The sequence below is a fragment of the Echeneis naucrates genome, chromosome 16, assembly GCF_900963305.1.
Source record: "Echeneis naucrates chromosome 16, fEcheNa1.1, whole genome shotgun sequence".
Taxonomy (NCBI): Eukaryota; Metazoa; Chordata; class Actinopteri; order Carangiformes; family Echeneidae; genus Echeneis; species Echeneis naucrates.
Window position 1 is genome coordinate 10577284 of NC_042526.1, and position 26962 is coordinate 10604245.

General features: G+C 41.7%; 2 protein-coding genes across 2 annotated transcripts; one reads left to right on the forward strand and one right to left on the reverse strand.

The window, feature by feature from the left end:
• Window positions 1-782: 782 nt before the first annotated feature.
• mapk8ip2 (mitogen-activated protein kinase 8 interacting protein 2) lies at window positions 783-26787 on the forward strand. The gene is made up of 14 exons (XM_029522726.1): window positions 783-847; window positions 11217-11322; window positions 16540-16779; window positions 16878-16956; window positions 17463-17666; window positions 17840-20084; window positions 20363-20574; window positions 21484-21559; window positions 22276-22448; window positions 22547-22656; window positions 22753-22875; window positions 23087-23157; window positions 23246-23344; window positions 24216-26787. The coding sequence occupies exons 1-14, from the start codon at window positions 783-785 to the stop codon at window positions 24286-24288; spliced, it is 3876 nt and encodes a 1291-aa protein (XP_029378586.1). The 3' UTR covers window positions 24289-26787.
• Window positions 6843-9515, reverse strand: LOC115056360 (gastricsin). Its single transcript, XM_029522730.1, has 9 exons — window positions 9460-9515; window positions 9131-9272; window positions 8892-9009; window positions 8415-8533; window positions 7858-8057; window positions 7593-7709; window positions 7329-7476; window positions 7114-7212; window positions 6843-6998 (listed from the first exon to the last, which is right to left on the reverse strand). Exons 1-9 carry the CDS (start codon window positions 9513-9515, stop codon window positions 6843-6845), a joined length of 1155 nt encoding a protein of 384 aa, XP_029378590.1.
• Window positions 26788-26962: the final 175 nt, after the last annotated feature.

Here is a 26962-nt window from a genome sequence, read left to right on the forward strand (position 1 = left end):
CACAATATCCACACCCATTATCAATTACAGTCACGTTAACGTGGGTGAATGGCATTAAAATAAAAAGCTTTCCCGGGGATACCCTGGATCCACCCCTGGGGAAGACCTGGTACTCCGCAGCACGGCTTTAAATCCACTGCCAGTTTAATGTCATCGGAAACACATGACGGACTTTGTGCTTTTCTGTCATTGTGTTTTATTTTATTATTTTTTTTTTACTTTTTTTTTTTTTTTTTTAGCTGTGCTTGCATCTACGCAAGGCAGCCTGCTCACACGGTGGAGGCGCTGACGTTATACCGCCTCCCTCCTCCCCCTCCTCTGTCTCTGCCTGTCTCCGCACTGCTGGCCCCTCATCCGTTTGTGTCACCGGCAGCATCCCGGCCGACAGCGGACATTTGGCTGCTCCCGAAGCTGCGCTCCGGTGCTCGGTGTGGAGCTGCCGGTGGGGAGACGATTCTGTTGCGCATTTATCGCCGCGGTAGTTGCGAGCTGTCTCCGAAGAGCCTTTCTTGCCTTGGCGCCCCCCCACCCCAACTCCTCAACCCATGCACCCCCACTCCCTCACTCCCGTTCTGCTCTGTGGATGGTCAACTGCTGCAGATTTCATGGTGCTGAGCAGGCTCGTCTGATTGAAGGCTTTGCGGGCCGGGGGTGGGGGGGAGGGGGGCACCAGTGGGGGGACCTCTGTGCACGGCAGCGTCCGTCCTCTGCCCTGCCTCTGTGAATGGACTGCGCTCCCTCTGTGATTTTCTGCAGTCGCTCTGAGTCATTTGTGGAAGAAGATGGCGGACAGGGCTGAGATGTTTTCCCTATCCACTTTCCATTCCCTCTCTCCTCCTGGCTGCAGGTAAGCGCTTACAGGGAGAGCGGCGGTGAGGAGGGCGGTAGGGAGGGCGGTGTGCACGGCTGGTGAAGTGGGGACAAGGACACCAAAGACGAAAAACACCGATGTGTCAGTTTTGTTTTGATGACTGCAGTAAAGCGCGCATCCTGACTCCAACAGTATTAGATATTGGGAATAACCTGTCGGGCCTGCTGCGCCTTTAGCACAACGCCTGCAGCTGAGCCGAGCTGCCTGTCCGTGTTTTGCAGCTGATGAAGACAGTTGCTTTTATATGAGCACCGTGTGTAAACGCTGAAGGTGTGTAAACGGTAAAATAGATGGGATATGGTTGATCTTCAGCTGTCGCGTCAGTCTTTGCGCATTCTCTGTGAGAGGCCCACGCCCTGTTGAGTCCTACCCAGGCAAGGGCATGTTGCTGAACAATGATTTACTGTAGTCCTCCTCATATTCACGCTATTTCAAACGCCCCTAATGTGACCTTTGAGCCACACAGTATGAAAAATCTGCTGCTGATTTAGGAGTAGGGAAGAGTAGGAATCTGCTGGCAGTTAGTGGGGAGGAACAACTTGTGCAGAATCAGTGACAGCTCAGTTATCCTCTCGAAGACTGCTGTTTAAAGGTAGCAGACCCAGCGTGTCTTGGATGAAACGTTGGAATCATGACAGTTACATCAAGGCACTTAACCAAAGAGGAGGTCTACACCAAACTCTTTACAGAAGCATTCAAAGAGACCCAACAAATCCTCCCACAAGTAAAGACTGGGTGATTGTGGCAAGGAAGAACTTCCTTTTAAGAGACAGAAAACTCAGACAGAACCAGACCTATCTGCCTGGACAGGTTGGACTGAGAAGGAGAGAGATAGAGAGATGGGAGGATAAAGGGAGGGGAGTGAGGATAGAGAGAACTAGAGCAGGAGAAGAGAGAATACAATGAACAAGGCAAGCAAAAAATATGCACACGTAAAACAGAATCCATGCCTGGTACCACTAAATGGGCATTGGAAAGCATTAACAGTGAGTAAAAATAGCAGAAGAAGATGTGGAATATTGCAACAGTTTTGGTGTGGTTTGGGTGAATTTGTGTGGAGGCTGCTGGAATATTCAGATCTGCTTTATCCTTTAGGCACAGTCTCGGAACAGGTTGTAGAAATATGACAGATTTCGTTGTATTTGTGATTTGCATTTTCAGTAATCTCATGGCAGTAGATGCTGCTGCCAGGCCTTCCTGTCTATTACCACATACACATGAATGAATGTTTTTTCATTACTGTGCCATCGTATATTATTTTACAACTGTATACAGTGACTTTAACTCACCCACACACAGTGGTAGGAAGAAAAAACATGATGAATTGGATTGCGGAAGCCCTCAGCACTATGCTTAAAATCCAACAGCATTTCATTGTGCCTGTGTCTGCCTCCACATGTACCCTGTCCGACTGAGTCCAATCACATTAGCAAGCCATCTCCCGGTGGATTTAATATCTACAACATGCACTCATGCAGGATTTAGTTACATGCTGCAGCTTCATCTTATGAGCGGATCATATCAGATCAATAGACCTGACTTTTTTTGCTTGACTACCAGTGACCTTAGTTCAGATCACAGAGCCAAGCTTTGGCCATAGCATCACAATGTTGAATTTACAGTGTTGGCATAGCCGGAGAAAGGTTATCTTAAATGAAAATGTATAAATTTGAGACATTCTTGTTTGTCGTCTTGTTCGTTTCATCTAACTTATTCCAAATGAGATTAAAGTCTATCCAGTTATGGAAAAGAAAGCTGAGGATACACAGTCGCGGCACTCAAATAAATGAATTTGGTGGAGACTTTGTCTTAAAGTTTGAACCACAAACTTGTGTTTATTTTTCAGTCAAATGTGCAGCGTCAATCAGATTGATGGAATATTGGTTTGTAGAGCATATGGAAATCAAAAGTGTATTTCTTGACTTGTTTCCCACCTTTCTGTGCGTGTAACTGATTCATGGATGAAATCACCAGTATGATGATATGGTACAGTAATCTTCTTTACATAACCTCAACCCTGTTTCCAACGGGCAGCATAATCCATAAGCCTTTCTCTCTCCTTTGAGCACCAAATATGACAGACTGTAATTTCTCCTGCACCGAGTGAGCACTTCCCGCTGGAGGTACAAGCTTTTAGAGATAGGCATACATTCTGTATACTCTACTGAGGAACATAGATCAAATATTATTTAAGAGCATACATGAATATGTTACTTCCATATAACAGGGTGGATTAATATAGAAGTTTATGTGCTATTTTACAGAATTTCTGCATCAACATCTCAATTTACAGAAATATTTATTTACAAAAGGAAATGAAATCCGTGGTGTTTCAGCAACCGTAGCGCTTGCTGTGTTGAAACCAAAAACTTAGAAATTCTGCTAAACGAAAATATGAGACGCCATCTGTAGGCTACTTACAATCCATACTTTTTCACTGATTGTATTCTGTCATAGTATTTGTTTGCATTTTTCTTCTGACAATGACCCAATGACCCCCAATGACTCTCCTTCTGAATCTCATACATTTAACAGTCAATGTTCTACTTTTTCCTTCCAACCCTTTGAAGCTGTTGGAGATGGCAGAGTGAGGGAGGTGTGTAGTGGAGGGTTTGGTTATCACAGGGTAAGAGGCTTAAATCAAATACAGAATCATTTCAGCTTAAATGTTCCGCTGCAGCCTCCCCCCTGTTATCGTCGTATCTCACAGGTATTTCAGAATTTTTGGTGCTCAATCTGTGCACAGACACCACTTGCAAAATTTTCTCCATTCTTCTCAGTCGATGTTCTAACCTTCCGTTTTTCCGTTTAATAGTGATAAAATTTGTCATGTTCATGCAGTCCGTGAGGTTTATTTTCCTCCAGTATGATGCCATTGAATACTTCCCATCTATCCACAAGATTGAAATTACAGCGAATGACCTCATTAAACCCAAATTCAGCCAAATCTTAATGCAATCTTCTCTGAGCAAACTCATACATCATCTCTGCATTCAGTTAAGTGATGGCGTGATCTTCAGGTTTGGATCTGACGAAGACAATGGATAGTGCTTCATTAGGTTAAATGCATGACTCGCGTGTGTGTGTGCGCGCGCGCCTGAGTGTGTTTGTGTGTGGGTGTGCCTACATTACTGGAGTCTGACAGTGGGTGAAAAGCCTGGAAAATTGATCTTGTTAATGACTCAGTGGCAGCCACATCAAATGTCCTTGTCTTTTAAAGATTATGATGTCACTGTGGAGCAGGTGCTCATGGGTAAAAGGAACCTGAATTAAACATAACTGATCCACTTTGTAGCCGTAGCTATTTCAATATTGGTACTGAAGCGTCTTCTTATTTCCTTTAAAATCGGGTCTTTATTTGTATTATTATTTTTAATAATGTACTCTTTTACAGTAAACACATGAAATTTCATTGACATGTCCAATTCTTTTTATTGATTCATTCATTCATTCATTTTCCACCGCTTATCCGTTTCTGGGTCACGGGGTGCTGGAGCCAACCCCAGCTCACATTGCAGGGCTCCTTTGATTTAAATCAGCTTAAATAAAGAATAGATTTATAATACATGGACCACATATTGGATTGAAAATGCAACAAACAAACAACAAGAAAAAGCTTTAATGAGTGAAATTGAATGAACGTGTGACAGTGTAATTGCTTGGGCAAATGTCGAATGCAGAGATCATTTGAATCTTAAAGGGAAAGGAAGAAAATGGGTGTGCCATGCAGCGTGGATGGCAGCTTTCTGCTGACTTGTTTCTCATGGTAGGATTCTCAGTTTGGTCATCATGTCACATTTTAGAGTTGGTGGGAATCAGTATGATGCAAGGCTGTTTTTCCTGTATGATCCCAGAGCGTGATACAAAGATGTTTCATTCTGCAACTCCAAAATCTCAGTTTTAAAATCCTAATTGTGTAAAACAGTGAGAAGCAGAGGATAACTGGATGTCATTAGTGTGTGGTATCAGCTAGGCAGCAAACACAACACAATGTGGTGTGACAGGCACTGCACACTCCCTTGGATGCTGTCTAAACTACAAGTAGGAGCATGGACCTGCAGTAATGACTGCCTCTCATAGTATGCTATAGATTTTGAAATCTAATGAATACTGAATATTTCTTCAAATGACTGAACGCATACTGCAGTTGAAAGTGACAAAGAAGGAGGCTAGGCAACTGATTCATTTTTGAGTGTAAGCGCATGCAGGCATGTAGTGGAACTCCATGTACATGTATTTGTACAGTATGTTTGTTGACCATCACACATTTCTAAGGTTTCCTTCAGTCAGGGGGAAATGGGGCCATGCTCTGCTGTGACATGTATGACATGACAACGCAGAGTAGGACAAAAACAAAATGGAGTCTGGAAACAAAGCCTATTAGGAATCAATACCACTGAAGGATACCACAAGAGACGGCAGGTGGCACACACAGCAAAGAGCTCTTAAGTAAAATAGCAAAAATTGTATGCATAATTAGTGTTATGTTGTTATATCAATGTTTTTGTCTCCACCTATTTGTCTTCTGATGTTCAGAGCACTAAAAAATTCACTGTAAACACGTTTCAGTGACTTTTTAGCCAAGAAATAATCTGGGTTGATGTTGTGGTCTGTGGAAAGATCTGCGGGACAAGGGCATTTTATACTGTGGCACTAACTCCTAAAGCTGAAATCATCACCAAATCCATTTTGGGGCATAATTAGTTTTAAAATGTCTGTAGTTTTAAAATGAGAACATCATAAACACCATTAGAGGCCTTACCAGTCTGCATGAACTCAGCATTTTTATAGAGTGGCAGTAGGTCAGCTTTCACAGAGAATCTATTGAGTCAACATAAAATTTTTATTTGTCTAGTGCACTTGTACTTTTAAACTCCACATTTCCACTTCCCACACTGCAGGATTCTCATCATGGTCCTTCCTTGTACTCTTCAACTCTCTTGATTATCCACTGGTCTCGGGTATCCTTCATTTATTTTTACCTCACTCAAAAACCAAACATAGGGCTTTGTTCCACTTGTGTGTTGGTGACAAGCTGTCTTGGATACAGTGTTGCTGATGTGATGTTTTTCCATTGTGCATCACACAGCCAGACGCACTTAGAAACCCAGATTCCCTGAAGGCTTGATGGGCTCATTAGACCATCTTTTTCCAGGTTTGTTTGAGAAAGGCCTCTTGTCTGTGTACATTTTCCTGCAAAAAGGTTTTGACTCCCTCCAGCAGACTAAAATCTGTCTGAGAGGTTGGCATTATTAGGGCTAGAAGATTATTGTTCATAGTGTCTGGCATAAGTTATCACACTGCAGTGACACTAGTGGCAATTCAAATCAAGCATGATATACAATAACGTAATTTAAATGCTAGGAAAAAAGTAATCTTGATTATCAACATGGCACGCTAATGATTTGCTATTGCGTTTGTCAGATTCTGTGGACATTGGGTGCTAAAAGTGTGTGCCTTTGTATGTCTCAGGATTACATTGCATTTAAAACTGCCATTAGTTGTGTGGGGTAACTGGCAGACACACACCCTAACACACAGGCCCAAATTTGATGAAACAGGGAGAAAACCCCTTTTATGTCCCTCAGCCCAGAAACAGTACAGTTGTGATAATGAGGCTTCATTTATGCAGATGAAATGTTTAAGCACTTGCAGCAAGCATTTTTACCTTTATTCTGTTAGGGAATAATTACATTTCATGGACACATTTATTCAATATACACTTCCAGCTACTGTAGTTTGTCATTCGCAGATGAAAAGACCCTTGACAATTTTTTGTTTTGTTTTGTTTTTTTGTTGTTGTAAATTTACAGTTGAAGACTAATTGAAGTTAAGCCTATTTTTGTCCAGACAACGGCAGTTGTTTTAGGTGTACCAATGCCTCGGGTTCTTTGTGGTGTTTTAATGGACATAGAGTCAATTGGTATTATCTGTTCAAATTCATGGGCAGCTTATGTTTCACTGATGACACTTAGGCTGCAGCAGCAAAGCCGACACGGTTGTAGGTGCGGTCGTAGACTGAGTAGTACTGTCTGAGGAAAACATCTCCAAAGATCCACAGGGGCATGCCACCAGGAGCAGGCAGGTAGGTGGGGGTGAGGCCTACAGAGCAAGTATTGTATCCATCCTGTGTTTTTGGACGTGAATTGAGAAGTGCATGTTATTGGATGTACAACATCAAATAAAAAAAAAATATATGGCATGCATGTAAAGGGGTATTTGGCCCCACACAGATGGCATACCTGGGTGATGTAAGCAGAGGGAGGCAGAGGGAAGGACACACCGCTGATAACAAAGGTGAGAGTTGGCAAGTTGCCCACTTGGCTGCAGTCCACACTAAACTGGGGACCGAAACAAAAAAGAGTGGCGGTTTGAGAGGGATTATAATGGCAGTTTACTCTCTAAGTGCTTCACTTTTCTGTCTAAGAGCGTCAATCTGCCTGTGTCTCTGTCTTACCCCTCCATATTGTTTCTCCTGGGCTCCAATGGCCTGCATGATGTCGCCCAAAAACTGGTGTGGGACAGTCAACATGGAGGTTCCGGTGTCCACAATGGCCCTGCAGCCCTGAGAGCACCAACCGGTCTCTTGGCTGTTGATCCTGAATCTGTGGGGCAAAGGCCAAAAGCCTTTTTCTTTTTATCTTGCATTCATAAAAGGATACAAAACACAATCAGAAAATCATTTCACAGGTCTTGTTGGAGTATGCTGAAAAGCACAGACCCTTCAACACCGATCTCCCAGTAGCTTTGAGAAGTGACGGGGGTCCAGGAGATCTCTCCCTGGAACAAGCTGTTGTCCACTCCTCCAAAAGAGAGCACACTGCCCTGTTGTCCTCCCCTAAACCAGACAACCAAATGTTTGTTGTAAGTTCAGTGGATTGTTTGGAGCCAGTTCTGTGGCAATGCTATCTTAACAGTTGAACCAACATGTTGTGTATTTCCTACTGGATACATTTTAGAATGTAAAGGTCTTGTGTCACATTTACCCAGACAGGTAGAAAGCAAACATGTCTGCATCCAGTAGGTTAAGAGAGATCATGTTGTCCATGACAGGGGTTGCTCCTCCAACTGAGATTGAGGGATAGGCCAGGCCGAGGATGCCATCGAACTGTGCCACCACAAAGTTCTCACCAGGCTCGTTTGTACTCAGTCCAACCTCCTGGTTGTTGATCACAAACCCGCCAACCTACAGGTCACGAACCAACCAATATAATGAGTAATATGCAAATCATAGTCTATTTATACACATTCAAATACAGTCCAATGAAGACATGACATGACTACATAATCATGAAAATACATGAATGGGGCAGAATTACAATTATTTCTTTAATGTTCATCGTGTAATACACAAAATCCACAGCACTCATTTGTACATATCCAGCATCCTGCTGTTCTCACCAGACTGTACTCTAATAATACACGGTCTCAGTTCCTATGACTCAGTCTACTCTAGTTTGCTAAAAAAAAAAAAAAAAAAAAAAAAAGTGGAAAAAGGTGACTGAAATACCAATTATCGAACTGATTGGTGGGTTTAACTCACAGCGACAGTGTCGTATCCAAAGACTCCATTCAAGCTTCCAGCTCCGTAGGGCAGATAGAAGGTCTGACCAGTACCTCTGAAGGTGGAGGATTGCTGGGGATTGAACTTCTTGTGTGTGTCTGTAAATGGCACACATCAGGATTATCTCTGCTGCCTTTTCCATAAAAATGTCCTCATGCCCTGCAGAGCCTTTTGTCATACTGATAATTCCCTTGATGATAGGAATCATGAACTGAATTATAAGTAACACAGTTGCTGATGCTTCCCTCAGAGTGAAAAAGCTGGTGTGGCATGTCTGTAATTACACAAAAATCTAAATCCCACGTGTGTACGATATTTAATCTCTTGGAAACAAGCTGGAAAACTGAAACCCCTGAAAGCTTAGCTTATATCAGCTTGAAGTCTTCTGGAGTTCTTCACATGCAACATCCCCTGTAGAGAGCGACAGATGAAGGATTTCTGTTGGTTTGTACTCACTGCAGGCCTCAGTGTTGCAGTAGATGGAGTCTACCCACAGGTTGGAAGAGCCAGTGTCAAACAGCACCTGGAAGGACTGGGGGGGTGTCCCAACGGTGATGGCTCCAAAGTACGTATTCTGGGCAACACGTTGGTTGGAATTTAAATCAGACAAGAAGAGAATGAAAGGAAATACAACAGTCAGTTAATGCTTGGATGAAAATCATTGGTAGAGTGCATTTATATGGTGGATTGCTTACATCAGCATAGTTGTTGATGTACATGTTGGCAGAGCTGGCAAACTCAGTGGGTTGGTACTTGAGAGCTGGGTCCTGGTAAGGCAGCTCGATCCCCTTCTCTCTTAGGGCCTGACGCATTGACTTCTGCTTCAGCAGAGGGACTCTGAGGAAGGAGGAAGCAACAACGTTGACTTGCAATCACATAAGAATTGTTTGTTTGACAACTTCATGAACATTCGCACATTACTGCACTATTGTACCATATTCAAACACATAAATTCCTAGTATATTTCTACTATTCTACTATTCTGATTCTGAACAAAAAAAATAATGCTGGAGTTGATTCTTACTTGACAAGTCCTTCAGTGAGCACAACACAGACCAGAACAGCAACAAGACACTTCATGGTTCCTTCTGCTTACACAGCTCTCCCAGACCGATACAACTTAACCCAGATCTGAATACGTTTTATATACGTGTTTGGTACCGTATCATTCAGACCGTTATCTAAATCGGTCATATCAGCTCAGACAGAGTGACCCCTACAGCTTCTTTCTTTGAAGTTAATCTGACATTCAGTGCTCCACAAACTCAGCAAAAAGCCTGAATAAACATTATATAATGAAGATATACTGAAATCTTGTTTACTTTGTTGTATCCAATGAAATAATCTCGTTGTGAGAATACATTTTCTTCTGGTCTTTCATGTAAAGTAAAATCTTATTATTTTGCTATGCTTGTGTCAGTATCAATATGGATATTGTTATTCTACATTAAATCAGTAAATTGAGTTAATTTTTCAAAATGAAAAGCTCATATGAAGTAAATTTTTCATGTGCAAAGACTTTCAGTTAGGGTTATGAATTAATTTGAACCCTTTAAAAAGGGAGCATTTCTGTCTTTATATCACCAAACTGTTGTAAATTCTCAAAATGCCACATTTAGTACAATACTAGAATTTAATTTGACTAATTATACATTATGTTATTATTAGCAAGGTCAAACTGAATAGTTTGTAGACAGCTGTAATTTTCTTCACATGGAAAATGAACGTGTTATATCTAAGCTTCAGTAACAGTTGCCGCTTAACCACACAATCTTATCAAAGTGTTTTGTGCTATTCAGCTTAATATTTTTCCATTTGATAGCAGTTTTCCTCCGTCCGACTGAGTAAAGATAATGCTTTTTAAAACATTGTACAACTGCCTTTGATTTTACTCATTAACTGATTTTATTCTCTGATACAAATGACAGACTTTACATGACCTTGATTTAAAGCCACTCTTTAGCCCTGAAATATTTCCCTCATGCCTTTGCCAGGATTTTCTCTCAGAATCACAGTGTTAGCTTTGGGATGCTTTGACTCCTGTGACTTTTCCATCCTTGGCTTTATTCACTTTTAGATGTGTCAGCATATTTTCATTTGCTCCTTAGGGCTAATGACGCTGTAAACAGAACCCCTATATGAACATGTGATGTAAGCTTGCATCCATACGTAATAAGTGGAGTATCCTCAGCGGGAGAGCTGCAATGCAGCATTTCCTTCAACACGTTGCAAGTCAACTGTTGTGGAAGTGAGAGCCTGCTGAAGCCAATGTGGCAAAAATGAGACAGAGCATAATCAACAGAACTGGCAATGTCACGGCTCATTACGGAGACATACAGCCTCCTCTGCTGTAGTGTGCTGCTGCGGCTGTTCACTTCCAGCGCTGTTTCTCACATCCTCAGCTCAGGCACATGTATGATTCTGCTAAATCTGAAATGTGAAATTTCATTTCAGTACTTTATGTGTTGCTGGTATTTTTGGGGGGGCGGTGAATACCACTGACATTTGTCACACCTTGTTAGTATTGCTCTGTGTATGAGAAGAGAAGACAGAAGATGTGGGTGTTTGCAATGCTTCCTATGTCCTGTATGTAAGACCCAGACCCAGATAGAGTGCGGCAGGCTGTGAGTTAGAGCAGGTTTCCCTTAGAGCTCAGTGTGAGGGAATAAATCAATGAGAAATTCCCCTGCAAAGCATTTAATAATGAAACAACCATATTGTGGATTTCAGTGTTCTTCTTCAAGACATGTAGTGAACATACTGTCTCTCATGTATTTCCAGGCCAGCCCACGACATCAGCCTGGAGGAGTTTGATGATGAGGATCTCTCTGAAATTACAGATGACTGTGGAATTGGACTTAACTATGACTCTGATCCATATGAAAAGGTAAGATTTTTTGATTTATGTTGTTACACTTATTCATATTTACTTTTTTTTTCTTCTCCAGTATGTAACCCCACAGACTTACAGTCTGGATCATGTTTGCATTCATGTTTCTGTAGATGGCAACTTTCAGCATTGCAGGTGATCAATAACAACACGAGACAAATGGCAAGCACAATAAACCAAAAAATAGAAATTTAAGAAAGATAGATGGCATCCGAAGTGCTTTTAGAGCTTTTTAGTGTTGAGAACAACTTATTTGCATTTGCATGAACATCTTATATAAGAATCTCTGTAGCTTTAAATCCTTATCTTCAGGCTACCTAGCTTACCGGAATTGCAGTTTAAACAGTGTGGCAAAGAGCTTCATATATTATGAGTGTCAGGATAAGAAACATGCATAGCTGTGTTAAAGCGAAAGACTGCTGAAGAACTAGCCATATTCATCAAACATCACACATACTGGACCTGAGTGAGGAGCTGACGTTCACCTAACACCACATATAGCAAAGATTCCATTGAGCCTCCTATTCATGTGACTGTGTTGAAGTACATACTAATAAACTGAGTCAGTAGCTGTATCAGCCCACGTCTGTCCAGCTTAGACCTTAATTACACAGTTTCTAAGAACTATTGTGCCACCCCTTCTCACCCTCTCTCTCTCTCTCCTTCCTGTTGGATGTAAATGTTTTATGCTGGTGGCATGGAGCCACAGCTGCAGCAGAGGGTGGGTGACCCAGTGCAGTTTGCTGCTATGCAGAGACAACCTCCCTCCATCCATCCCTCCCTCCCTCCCATATGGCTACCCTTCCCTCCCTGCTATGCAGAGCGTTGCTCAGAGACAGAGCTCAGATTCCCTCCTCTCTGTACTGAAATGATTTAGCTCATGATTTTTACCAGATTTAAGCTCCTGATCGAAATCTATGCTCGATATTTTGCTTCCTCCATTTTAATCCACCGACAAAACACATTATGGATAGCCAGCAAAGCTCCTATGTAACAAAGCTGGGTTTTGCATAAAATGAGGAAACCTCCAGGGAGGGAAAGACTTAAGGGAGTGGATTTTTTTCTTATCATGTTTGAGAGGTCATGTAGTTGTAAACCAGACACCCATGCCCTTTTTCTCCTCTCTGCCTCACACATGCAGTCACACACAAACATCAACAGAGGCCTAAACTGCTCAGCTCACAAACTAGAGTGGTGGTCCTTGTTAAGTTACAACATTGCCCAGAGGAAGTAATGTCGCTGACATCGGATGGGTAAGAGACACACGCTGTTGCTCTCTTGGTATGTGCAGAGGAGGAAGAGAATTTCATGTGTAGGGTATTTCACATGGCGTTTGATTTTGCTTGCACCAGTGGGGTGTGTTTATCAGCTCATCAGCAGCAAAGTTCCTCCCTCATGCTCTGCACTCTGCTGATGAAGACAGGCTTTTGGTCATATTGGGCAGCATGTCTTTGATGTTTTGGAGGAACAGCCAATCGAAACAGTGAGATTATCCTCCGGCCCCAATCCCCAACTCTGATTAATGCTAATTCGTTATGGGGTTCAGGTTTTAATCTGCAAAACTCTTTATGATGGCAGGACATACAGCAAATATAAATGCTCATGCATTTAAATATCTTATTCTGTCATCAGAAGCTGATGGCAAGTAATTAAAGATCATCATCATCAATGTTAGATTTTCCCTCTCAGAGGATTGGATCATTTAGCTTGAGCAGTTCTGGCTCAGGATGTCATTTTCTACTATCTGTGATGTCACTGGGAATTCAGTTTGACAATGTGTTTTTCACACATGATTTGTTTTTTTTTTGTTTTGCTATGACCTTTAATTTTAACCCAGCATAACAAGTAACACAACAGAACACAACAGAAGGACTCTCTCTCTCTGTCTCACACACACACACACACACACACACACACTCATCTTCCATCTGATTCTTCTCTTCCTCCAGAGCCTTGATTGAGTACCATGAACCCATGTATTATTCAGTGTGTGAGAGAACACTGGTGTCTGTGACTGACTTAAAAATGTGGAAATGTACAGAAACACTGATAGATGGAGGCCATCGCTCACAGGGTGGTCTCCATTACTGGGGCACTAATCATTCCAGCATAAAGCTTTACCAACAGGATGAGCTAAATTTGGTAAAACAGGCTTAGGTGGCACTTAAACAATTCATGTTCATCATTATGCAAAATAAATGCAGTGCTATTTTGCCGTGGAGGTTATTATGTACCCAGGGTATTGTTTCCATTTCTAATGTTTATCAATCAATTATATTGGCCAAAGACGCACCAGTGAATGATTCTATGCACCAAATAAACAATATTCCCAGTTAATAAAGGAAAGGCCACCACCTACACCTCTACGCTAATTGGGCAGCATCCTTTAACGGTTTAACAAAAGAGCTGTACATTAGACGGCAATAACGCTTGGTATTACTATCTTTTTCGTTGTCCATTGACACACTGCATGTTCAATCTTCAAACACCATTTAATTCTCAGTCTCCTCTCCTTTTCTCTGAGATGTATGAGTGCCTGGTGTCTGCTTTGTTCACCAGGCCATGCAGCCAATACTTGCTTGAGGATTCTGTCCTCAGGTTCTTTCATCCATCCAGTGCTGTATCTGTCAGCTGGTCAGCCATCAACAAGATGGCACCGCAGTTCAGCCTAAAGCCTCTGCTCTCTCCACCTCTGAAGGCTCTGTTGTACAGTAGAATTGCCATCTCATGGTCTTTTCATGGACAGCTAGTAGGTCTCGAATAAGCTCTGCTGACCAGGTCTGTGGTCTGCTAATTAGGAACTAAAAACCTGCCCGGACTACAATTCTTTTTTTTGTTATTTTTTCATTCATTCATCCTCTCCGACTTATCCATTTCCAGGTTATGGGGGGTGCTGGAGCCAATCCCAGCTCACACTGGGTGAGGGCTGGGTAAACCCTGGACAGGTTACCAGTCCATCACAGGGCCAACACTCAGAGACAGCCTGAGACAAACCACTCACACTCAGACCTACAGACAATTTAGTCACCAGTTAACCCAAACATGATGTCTTTGGACAGTGGGAGGAAACCCACCCAAGCACAGGGAGAATATAGAAACTCTGCATATGGTTCCCCAGGCCTGGGAACAGGATCCGCGACCTTCTTGTTGTAGGGGAACAGTGCCATCCACTATGCCCGCACGATGGTGCCCTCGTTTTTGCTATAATACAAGTAATACATGAAGGTGTGTGTAACTGCTGGGTGTGTCTCTGTATGATACAAGGAAAAGGATTTAGCATCTATATAATTTATATAAAATAGATTTGTGCTTTCTCATGCTTGTGTGAGAAAATAAGACAATATCCCTTAAAATTATAAAATAATATTTATATATAATATATATACTTATAATAATTACAATTACATATTTAAATACAACAAAAAAAAAGGTACAAGGCACAGACGCTGTGTATTAATTATTGTGAACGTGTGTGTGTGTGTGTGTGTGGTCTATTGAGCGCAGTATTTGTTATATATTATGACAGTATCAGAAAGGAAAGACTGACTGAGTGTTCAGTGTCTGCATGGGGATGAGGGATGTTCCCAAACATGAACGGTAGCTTAGCTACCACCTCCTCTGTCATTGGGGAATCTTAGAACAAAGCTGGCCTTCTCGAACCAATCATAAGAAGGTTAAGTTCCTCCCAAGAAATGTTGCTGGATGACAGAGAAAGGACAGTCACAGGGCTGGATGTCCTTGGAAACTGGAGACCATGGGTATTAATTCTCTCCAACACAGAGCTCTTATTTATAGTTCTTTCTCTTTCTTGAACCTGTCAGATGGCCTCACGAAACGATTCCCCCTGACAATGCAGATTATTCTCCAGGCAGATGTGGCATTTTCACAAACCCATTGATAGATCTCTAGATTTTTACAGCGTAATGGAGTTTAATGTCACATATCCTTAGTGCTGGATAATGATGGCTTACTGTGGAGAAAAAGCATTGTTTATCTTTATAATAGGTTGTCAACCAAGTATTCATATCTATTGATAATTAATATTCTATTTCACAAACTCATTGCATTTCTATACAGCTAAATCACAGAAAATATATATATAAATGAATTATCACTCTGCATATTCATGTGTATTCTCTGGTTAATAGATTCAACAATGATTTCTTTTACAGTGGCATAAAGTGGATGCACAGAGTGTCAGCAGAATTGCTTTGAATTGACACTTTCAGCCATTAAAAGACCGCAATGAGAGGTAGAAAACTGCAGCGCTGTTCAAACTGGAAGTACAATAAATCAATCTCAGGTTTTACTTTTTAAATATATTCAAAGTAAAGCAGAGATGATCAAAAAATATAAATGTTTGCGGTCAATTCCTATTAAAAAGATTTTTTATTAATGACAAGTAATACTCCAAGTTTTTGCATTAATGAGAGGTTATCTTGGGGGTACTTACAGTAGAGCCTCTGTAAGGATGAATGTAGGGTAGACCTCAAATGCTGTTGGGGCAAAATAACTGAAACATAATCAAGTGTTCTTTTATCAAACAATTTCTCTCTTCTCCCAGTTCAGCAAACAGCATTTGGTTTGTTTTTCAACTGCACTGTAGACCTCAAAACAACATACCTGAAATCTGGCAAACAAGACTACACAGTTGCACACGACTGGGGAGGTGTGGTCTGTTAAACCTCAAAGTCATTTACTGCAGCACTTTCCAGTAAAGCATCTGAAACCTGAGAGATGTGGGATTGATCCAATTCCATTTTATTCTATTCTGCCTTACCTACACACACACACACAGTCCACTCCCATCCCACACACACACACAAACACAGTCCGACTTGAACGCACAAGCATTGAGTTGCCCACTACAGTGTTTTGATGTGTGCTTGTGTGTCTGTATTTTACAAGAGCCCTCTGTGTAGTTAAATAAATGTGCTGCATGCTGTCCATATGTGCTCTCCCAGATCTTTTCATCTCTCAGACAGGTTTGTTCTTGGCAAAACTGTGAAATGAAAGACTGTAGTTTATGATAGCAGTTTTTCTCCTCTGTTTGTTTACACCATTAAAGCTTCCTTTCTGCTGTAAGGAACAATAGAGGAAGGAACAGTAGATGCTTTGATCAACACATCTATCATTTGACATTTGCTGCGTGAAAAAGCATATTTATTTGATCATATGTCCCTATCACTAATTTGCTAACTCTTCTGTGCTTAGGATTCTCTCATTCTGGAGAAGAGCGACATGCACCACCCAGTCTGCTCCTTCCAGGATGACTTCCAAGAGTTTGAGATGATTGATGACGAAGATGAAGATGATGAGGAGGAAGAGGAAGAGGATGAAGAGGTTGACCCTGATGCGCCCCCATCTCCGTCTGCCTCACCTCCTCTCTCCCCTACTCTTGGCACTCTAAAGAGCAGACCCACCACACTGAACCTCACCACTGCTGTGTCACAGGTACGCTGCCTGCAGCCTCTGGGCCTAAATACAAACTGTTATTCTTCCTAATAGTTACCTCCAAGCTTGTTAAATATCCTGCTCTCTCTTCTTATTAGGATTCCCTGAACAACAACAGCAGTCTGTCCCCAAAGAAGGGAAGCTGGCAGGACTCCCTACGTAACCCTGCCTCACAGGGTGAGTACATGGTCACTTATCTAGAATTAATTAGGTGTGGACAGTGAACATGTTCTCATTTGCATTGTATTAATTTATGTGTCCATTAGACATAATACTAGTCCCACTAGCTGGTGCAGATTTTCATTTGGTGGAATAAACGTTTTGTCCTAATATTTAAACATTTTCATCGCAACAGAAGCTTTAATTACTTTATCTGGACAACTCTGACATCAGCGATGGAGTTCTTGATTGCATTTACTCCCAGAAACTGCTTACGTGGCATTGACTGGCTTAAACTAAGTGCCAAAATCATAACAAAGTATTTAAGTTAAGTATTTAACTGATAATTATTATGAAATTAGAGAGATCCTGAAAAGACATTGGATTTCATGGTATTGAAAGGTTCTGAAAAGCGCTTCACCTTAAGGCTTCTCTGTTATTGACTTAATGGGCTGCTTACTTTTGCTTTCAAAGGAAACTCAGTTATTATTAATTGTAATTTAAAATATCGTCTGTACTTTCAGGCCGTCTGTCTCCAAACCACTCATGTCTGGAGGATGGTAGCCATGTGACAGGCCAGTGTCCAGCCATCTCAGTTACCCAGGCACCAGGGCCTCAGAGCAAAGGTACTCCACCAAAACAGGCAGGGGAGGGTGGGAACCCCCAGTCCCCTCACAGGCCCCTCCTCTGCGATATGGAGGGCAACAGGCGGGAGAGGCCCGAATACGGTAACAAGAAGGCCAGCCCAGCAAGCTACGGGCTCATTCCATAAACATCATGTTGTGAAACGATTTGACTTGTTGAGTGATTAAAAGAAGAAAGTTCAGCAACGATCCCGTATTTGCACTCTCTCATGCCCTTTCATTGTTTCTCCACACCCTTTTTTTTTTTGTCTTTGTAGGCTCATTTGGTCAACATAAGTCCCACCCATGCACTGGTGATGTCACCGAGCCAAAAGGTGACCCTTCAATCCAGACGACCAGGGTACCCTCCATAGATGAGCACTCCCAATGTTCGGACACAGAGGTTGATCACGACCTTAACAGTGACCACAATCACAAACATTCAAACAGGCTGGCCACAGACACCTACACAATTACCAGCGAGTTGGGTCTGGAGCCGGAGAATGATCCAGACCCAGATGGAACCAGTCACTGCTTGTCATCCACTGCACCAATGGGCGCAAATGATGGTGCAGACACACCCTTGTCTGATGAGGAACTAGAGAAGGACTTTGAGGTGGAGTTCATGTGTAAGGAGACCTACGATATGGTGTGTAAGGAGAATCAATCATCATATGTTGAATTCCCATCCATTGAACCCTCCGAGCCTCCCTCCTTCTCCAGCTATGTGTCCTCCAGCCGTTCAGATGCTCTCGACCAGTCCAACAGTTCAGATGTGCCACCAACATCTGCTGTGGAGGCAGCAGCTCATGACTCCACCTCTCCATCCTCAGATCCAGGGATAGCCGACATGAATCAACAAGGTTACATAACTTCAGACCAGGACAAGGACCTCAGCTCTCCAGGCTCTGACTCTGACATTGAAGGGGAACTAGAGGCAGCGTTTGCCTGTGGAGGTCCTGTTGTGTCAAACATGATCTCCTCTATCTCAGAGACAGAGCTGGACCTCACCAGTGATGACAGTAGCAGTGGACGCTCATCTCATCTCACCAACTCCATTGAGGAGGCAAGCTCACCTACATCAGACCAGGAACTGGATCCGGATACAGAGTTAGAGCAGGACAGTGGTATTGTTGGACTGAAAGCATCTCTACTTCTGGGCCAACCTGACCCAATCAAGGAAGGGTCTCCTCTCCCATCCCCTTCCCCTCTGCCCTCACCCACTATTGCTACACCATCCCCTGTTGACTCACCCATCTTACCTCCTGAGTCCTATGATGATGGCCAAGCTCTGATGGAGCCACATATTGTGGATGATGAGATGTCCTTTGAACACCAGGCTGACCCAGATGAGACTTTGCCACCAGCCCAATGCTGTGAAGACAGTTTATCCAGACAGATGGTGCTCCAGATAGAACCAGACCACAGCCTAGAGAGCTTCAAACGGTCCTTTTACCTGCCGGTGGGACCCAGGCTAATGCCAAGGGCCGATGAATATGACGAAACAAGTGAGGGAGACTCAGAATCAGAAAGTGAAGATGACCTGAGCGAGAACTCAGACTCACCTTGGCTGCTCAGCAATTTAGTCAACAGGATGATCTCAGAAGGCTCATACCCAATCAGCTGTCCTGAAGAGTGCTTCAAGCGGAAGGTGTCTGTGTCAGACACCATCTCACCTTCGTCAGACATTGGTGAGGGAGATGGGTTTAATGATGGGGATCAAGAGAAGAAAAGAGAGATGGATGGATCAGAAGAAGAGGAGAAAGCGTGTGAAGGGTATAGTATGGAAAGAATGGAGGCTGGAGAAAGGAGGAGCGTGAAGTCTTCTAAAGACGGAGCAGGGAGAAGTCCCTGTCTCTATCTGAACAACCCCACTGGTGACACCATAACCCCTCTAATTTTAGAGCGCTGTGGAAATGATGTGAGGGGAGCCACAGATGTAAACTCCTATTCCACTAAAGACTCTGAGAAGAACACAAGCAAACCAGAGAAGAATGTGAGGAGACAAGAGGAAGATGAGGAGCCCAATAATGATTTGATGATGCTGGAGGGGAAGAGGGATCTGGACTCACCCAGCCTCACTGAGAGTGTGGTCAGTGACAAGGATGAAGGTCGAGAGACTGAGCCCAGGCCAACAAGCCGTTCCTCAGCCTCTCTCGAACGCATCACTGAGGTTAAACACAGTCTGACGTTGGACATCCCCACCGCGCAGACCAACCGCTGCTTTAGCCTCACTTACTCCACAGACAACGATGATGACGACGATGACGGGGACTCTTATCCATTCCTGGGTGGCTTGAGGAAGCAGTCCTACAGGGGTAGTGACCTGGAACTTGATAGTTCACCGCCCATCGATCCCAGTGTACAAGACCATCCCTTATCTGACCATGACCTCCCACTATGTGAGAAGAATCTGGCTCTGAGGCAACCAAATGAAGAAGATGATGGACTGGCATACGACTCCATGAAGTACACACTAGTGGTGGATGAAAATACTACACTGGAACTCGTGAGCCTCAGAAGGTATGGAAGATAAAAATGTAATAATCCTCTCTGTTTAAACTGGCCTGAAATAAAGGATTATTATTTACATAATATTTTCAGCTGTAGATGATAACACACCGTGTAAGCCTAAATGTAGACTAGTTATGAGAGATAATATTGCATAATACTGCATGAAGAGTGCTTGTGCTTTTTTCATTGTAAATACTTCCGTCATTATTGTCTGGGCTTAGTTAATCCAGCACTTTAACAGTATTAGTGGCTGCTTTATACTGAAATTTGAAATCTTTTTCTCAAAGGTGCACATCTGTCCTGAGTGATGAAAGTGAGCTGTCCACGCTATGTGACGAAGAGCCTGTGGGAACAACCGAGGTGGGCTATGGTCAAGATGATGATGAGGAGGTGAGACCAGAACTTCTCAGTTCCTCAGAGGACTCGTCTCCCGAGGCTGACCTCCCATTCTCCAAAAAGTTCCTCAATGTGTTCGTCAACAGTACGTCCCGCTCCTCAAGTGAGTCACACGTAAAGCTTTATTATCTGACATTTCCGAAAACATTCTTTATTTCTCGCTGATGAGAAGGTTAATACCCCCATTAGCTATGTCTGTTAAGTATAAAACTTCATCCAGGTGACTGTTAATTTTGTTTAACATAAAAAGTGAAATTAGGGACACAGCTGACTTGCCTCTGTCCAAGTGTAAAAAATGAGCAATTCTCAATGTCTCATTTGTTTATCCTGTGATGAAGTCACTGTGCTGCACCAAGAAATAGTACAGCATATCATACAGTACTATTGTTTCCAGTCTCCACATTAGGCTCATTGGCTGTAGCTTGATATTTACTGCATAAAGATGGGAATGGTATTGATCTTCACAATTTACTCTCAGCAGGAAAGTTATTAAGTGTATTTCCCAAAATACTGAACTCCTTTAACTTAAGCAAATGGAAATGATGTACCCTAAATATTACAACCCAGCAGCATTATTGCTAAAATTATCCCTTCATGGTTCTTGGAATGAATATTACTGTATTAAGGTTTAACACATTACTGTCAGCATGATGCATTAACATATGTTCCGAATATGGCACAGAGCCCACACAAGACCAGTGGGAGGACTCAGCTCCCCAGTACACTCATCATCAATCTTGCTTCAAGATTTATGTCTTTAATGAAGGTTGATTTGCATAATGCAAAGTTCATTACAAAGGCTTATCTTCCCATCTCTTTTTTGACAATTCCAATCAGCCTTAATTTAGACTTCCACTCAGAAAGTTAGATGACAAATATTACCTTAACAAATAACATGCAGCAATTAAAAATAATATTTATTTTGTTTTATTTTAGGCCAAATAGTTGCCATTTAAAAATGTAGTTTTCAGGGGATTTGAGATATTCTAAGCAGTGTCTTTTTGCAATGTAGGCACAGAATCCTTTGGACTTTTCTCCTGTACGATCAATGGGGAGGAACGGGATCAAACACACAGAGCAGTGTACAGGTAAGACGATGTCAGGACATTTATTGCCACTTTGCCATTGTTTGCACTGTTTCTGTTTTGCTGAGGATTTAAAGCAAAAAGCGGATTCATAACAAAATATAGAGTAAAATGATTTAATTGATCGTAGAAACAGAATGGTCATTAACTCCAGTGTCTCAAGTACTGTTTGGTACTGTTTGCAAAAAAATCCCCAAAACATGGATAAAAAAAGCGATATTTTTTTAGGTGTTATGGTTTTAAGTGTTAGCGCCATGCACCAATTGAAAAAATATTGGTGAGAGGAAGAGTGTAGATGATCTTCCAGTCAGATGCAGCATATATGTTGTGCAGGGATGTTGCAGGGAATCCAGTGATAATCAGATCAGCCACCAGCTGCATTTGTCTGTCTGCACGTTTGTGTGTGTATGTGACAGCATGCTCCCTCCCCTCTAAACATGTACATGTTGTGTATGCATAATTATACATTTGTTTTACCGCAGTCCTCTTTCCGTTATCAAGTCTTTACATTTACATCGCTCTGTCTTCCCAATTCCACCATCTTTCTCTGTCAGCTGTTTCATCATTCCTCATCCTCTCCTTCCCACTGGGAGTCACCTGAAATCTAAACAGATGCTTCGAGACCGAATGCACTGAAGGATGCTCAGCTGCAAGGATACCATATAAGGACAGAAAGCTTAACAAATATGTTTTTTTCTCCTCACTACTGCCCTCTGCAGATTTATTCCCAGACATGCAGATGAGCTGGAACTGGATGTGGATGATCCTTTATATGTGGAGGAAGAAGAGGATGACTATTGGTACAGAGGCTATAACATGCGGACAGGGGAGCGAGGCATTTTCCCTGCCTTTTATGCCCATGAGGTTATAGGCCAGTCTAAGGAATTGCTGGGTAAGAAGAAAAGTGCATCTGCTTTATATTCATCTGTCTCAGTGAGAATATCAGCAGGGTCACATGTTCTCTTTGTATGGACTCATCATGCCCTTCAGGAATGAAAAGAAATCCAGCATGGATTGAGACTTTCAGTGTTCAGTTTTTGGGGTCTGTTGAGGTACCTTATCACCAAGGCAATGGCATTCTGTGTGCTGCCATGCAGAAGGTAAGCAAAGTTGAAAAGAGCAAAACACATGCACAATCCCAAAATAAATGCACATTAAAACTGGTTTATTCTGACATGAGCATTTCTCATGCTTAGATTGCAATATCAAGGAAACGGACGGTACATGTACGACCTCCATCTCTGTGTGAATTGGAGATTAGCTTGCAAGGAGTGAAACTAATCATGAGCTTGGAGGATGAATATGACACCCTGGATGAGGTATAAGTGAATAACTGAATAAAACAATGAACTACACTATTTCATAAGTATGTATCTGCATGAAACCTTGAAACCTCAATGTCCCTCTCATCTATAGGAGAAAGTTATAAGAAGCAGTCATGCTTCAAAGAGGGTTTTTCAAAACCAGTAAATACATTAAAGCCAACATAAAACCCCACTAATCTCTCTCTTTGCTTCTCGCCACCCTCAGTATGACAGATGTAGTCACTTCTTCCAGATGAAGAACATCTCATTCTGTGGATGCCATCCGAGAAACAATTGGTAAACAAAAATCAACACCATATGATGTTACCAGTGAGTGATCAGCGTAACACTGAACTGATTACATGTTGTTTTGTTCTGTCTGCAGCTACTTTGGCTTCATCACTAAACACCCCATGCTGAACAGATTTGCGTGTCACGTGTTTGTTTCCCAGGAGTCCATGAGGCCCGTAGCAGAGTGTGTTGGGTAGGTCCATCTTACTCTATACTCAACTCAAGCATGTCACATGTCATAGGTCACATTTGAGTTTTTCACTTCAATTGTAAATGCACTTCAATTACCAAGATGCTTAAAATGCTAGCAGGCCTTAATAGTTTTTGAACTGTTATGAGTCTGGACTCAAAGTCGTAGTTTAAAGTTTATATACCAATTTTACCAAACCATCATCTACTGTCATCTGTACCGTATTTTGCGGACCATAAGGCGCATGATAAAACACATATAAAGAGAAACAAAACAGTCAGGTAAGTTGAACTGATTATAATTGGATTATGATATGGATTTGAAAGTTGGGTTTATGTTAAAAACCTAACGTTGGCTTGACGTCTAATTATATATAGTAAGGTAACATTGACTAAATGTTGGATGATGGATTTATGTACCACATAAAATTGGTTCGATGTCAGTAAGCACAACAAGAATCCATCCACCGGATAATAAGGCGCACTGCTGATTTTTTTTTTTTTTTTTTTTTTTTTTTTTTTGAGAAAATGTAAGGATTTTAAGTGTGCCTTATAGTGCGAAAAATATAGTAGCTGGCTAAAGTAAACAGTGTCCAGGTTTATTTTGCACACTAACCTTTCGTGTGTGCACATAAAGTTGGATTTAAATAATTAAAGATTCCATAGTTAAGTATCTCTGGATGCAGTCAAAACAGAATGGGCTAAGCTGTTTGGCACACCAGATTTTTATCCTGCTCTCCATGCTCCAGATGAAAACAAAAACATTGTATGAAAACGGGTTTGCTTGCCTTTGATGTTTATGAAGTACTCCATGCTCAGATAGTTGTGAGGGTAAGAGTCTCACTTACTCATGTGTCCATCTGTCTTTTCTACAGGAGAGCTTTTCAAGAGTACTACCAGGAACATCTGGAGTACGCCTGCCCCACCGAGGATATCTACCTAGAGTAAGAAGTGTTGTCATGACGACCACCTTCCTCTGCAGATTGTGTATATTCATGAAGTTTGCCACCAGAGGGCACTGTCAGTGGGGTCTTCTCTCCATTGTAAAATAGTCCTCCCTCTATAATAGTGTCCCTCTAAAACTGGGATCTTCATTTCTACAATATGCTAGGCATTTGACTGATTTCATCCACCTCTCTGTCTTTGTTTGTTTCCATCATCTCGATGGATCAATTGCCTGTTTCTTTTATCTTTTTCTATTACACAAAACTAAGACGCTGAGCACCTGTTTATTTAAAGGTTCCTCTTTTGAAATGAAAACAATATACCTACTACCGCTGTTTCACTTTTCAATGCATGGCTAGTAGGGTTAATGCAAACAGACACACCAAGAAATTCACATATCCAAATGAATGGCAAGCAGCTCAACAATCAGTACAGGAAAGGTGTAGATTCAAGAGGCTGGCGTTTAATTAACTGTAAATATGTATTTGTTCAATATTGATAAACTGCTCATTTGATTTCTACTGATAGTGGCATTGGAGCAAAGTAGAGAGAGTGCAGTGAACTGTCCTTGATCCAAGCTTACCCCTGTGTTGCGTACAAGATGTAGTGTGTGTTGTAAATACATGTATAGAAAGTAGACATACAGGCGCCTCATCCACACTAATTAAGAAACACACAGTTGAGACCGGCGGTGGGGATTTTGTCCTGGGCTTGTTGTAGGTAATAATGGCGGTGACTGCAGGTGCATAAGATTTGAGGAAAGCGGTAATGATTTGGGATGAACTTTGAATGTCATCAGGCCTTCAGATATTTTATTCAGCTTGGATTCAGTGGAGCAACTGTCAGCACATTTTGATGCTATGACCCGTTTTACTTTTGTCTAGTCCTCAGAAAATGCACCGTTTGCTGTCCATCACCACAGGGAACTTTCATAGGAAATCATTCAGCTGTTACTGTGCTGTATGCTTTGCAACGACGTGATATGTTTTCAGGTCAAAGAAAGCAAAGGCCCTCTGAAAAGCCATATTCTCACACCTATGACTGTTTAACTGGTTTAACTGGTTTTTAGTGACGGCCTAGTCTCCATTTAATTTTGATTTTGGAGGTTCAATGGGGGAAAAGGGATGACTAGATTGACCAATAGCCATCTGTCAGTAATGCTCTGTGGTAGTGTGCCTACTGTGCAGTGACTGTCCTGCTAATTCTTGGTCCTGGTATCACAATGGAATCAAACTTTTAATAAAGCATTAAAAGGAGGTTTTATAACTATGTAAATGGTTAGACTTTGAGCTTGTTTTTTAACCTTGATGGTCAGAAGGGTTGGCCCATATTCATTAATTGCTTTTAGTCTGGTCCAGGGTTGAAACCTTATTCGCATGTTACACAATAACCTACTCTGGGGTTGTTTTTGTGACAAATCATAGCTTACTTTCTTGCACCTTACATTATGTGAGGGGCATATTGAAAAAAGATGATACTGTCACCACAGTCAACTGTCAACCCCAACCCTTTTCAGGCAGTGAGATTTATCACTCCCACCTCTCCTCATCGTTCTTTCAGACACTGTTTAGGATCTTGTTCTGCTGCTTTTAGTCACGCTCAGAACAAACACACCTCAGATCTGCAGAACTCCAACGTCTTAAGTTCACAGGCCATTGATATGGCAGGAGTCGGGTATGGTGTTATCTACATGTGTATTGCTGTCGGTTAGCTCATGTATATACAATAGCGAATCTAAGATAGTGCTGTGTCCTTTGTTAAGTATGTTGAAATAAATATGTACATTGATTTAAAAGAACTAAAAAAAAAAAAAATCAAACCCTCACAAAAACCCCAGAAGGAAAAGACAAACCCATAATTATCTGTAATCTGCAATAATTTATTTCAGTGTGTTATGTTTTTACATAAGGTGTTATCTCAGTATATGTCACATATGTGGCATTTCAGTTCCTGCCAACTCCATGATTCTCTACAATCTGGCTTCAGCAGCACATTTAAGGCACATTTGTGAGAAGTGACATCATTAGTGTGACACACCCACCAGACTACAGACCAATCTCCTGTTAGAGCTGAATAATGACTGAGTCAGCTACCACTGGAGAACTATTATTGCGTCTTGCCGATTATAGTAATCGCCTTTGAGCTCCAACAGTGTGACCCATCTCAGATCTGTATCTGTTTGCTTCTGATTCTGTTTTTCTATCTTGTCACAGCATAGTTAAAATCCTTATTTCCACTCAGCTACACAGAAACAACCTCTGAGGAAGATCTAGTCCGATATAGCCGCTGAGACATACATTAACAGTTTTGACTTTATTACATTAACAAGATTCTTCACTGTATACCTAGAGCAAAACAGTATGTGACAGAACAAACATATCCTATCTTGTATCTTTAAAAACAAGGACTTGTAAAATTCAAGAGAAAAACTAAAAAAAAAGAAAAAAAAAATCACTCTGCCTTGTCATGGATTTGGTCTTATGAATAAAATATATGCTTGATGTCCAAAACCTTTATTCTTGTCCTTATTGTTCACTACTACTCTTGACGATTTTTGTGACTGAAATTAATCCATGTATTTTATGTTCAGCAGTAAAGCAATGGGAGGGTATAAGTGAAAATCAAATAATTAGCATGTATTAAAATAAGAAAATACACAGTACATTGTTATATGAAA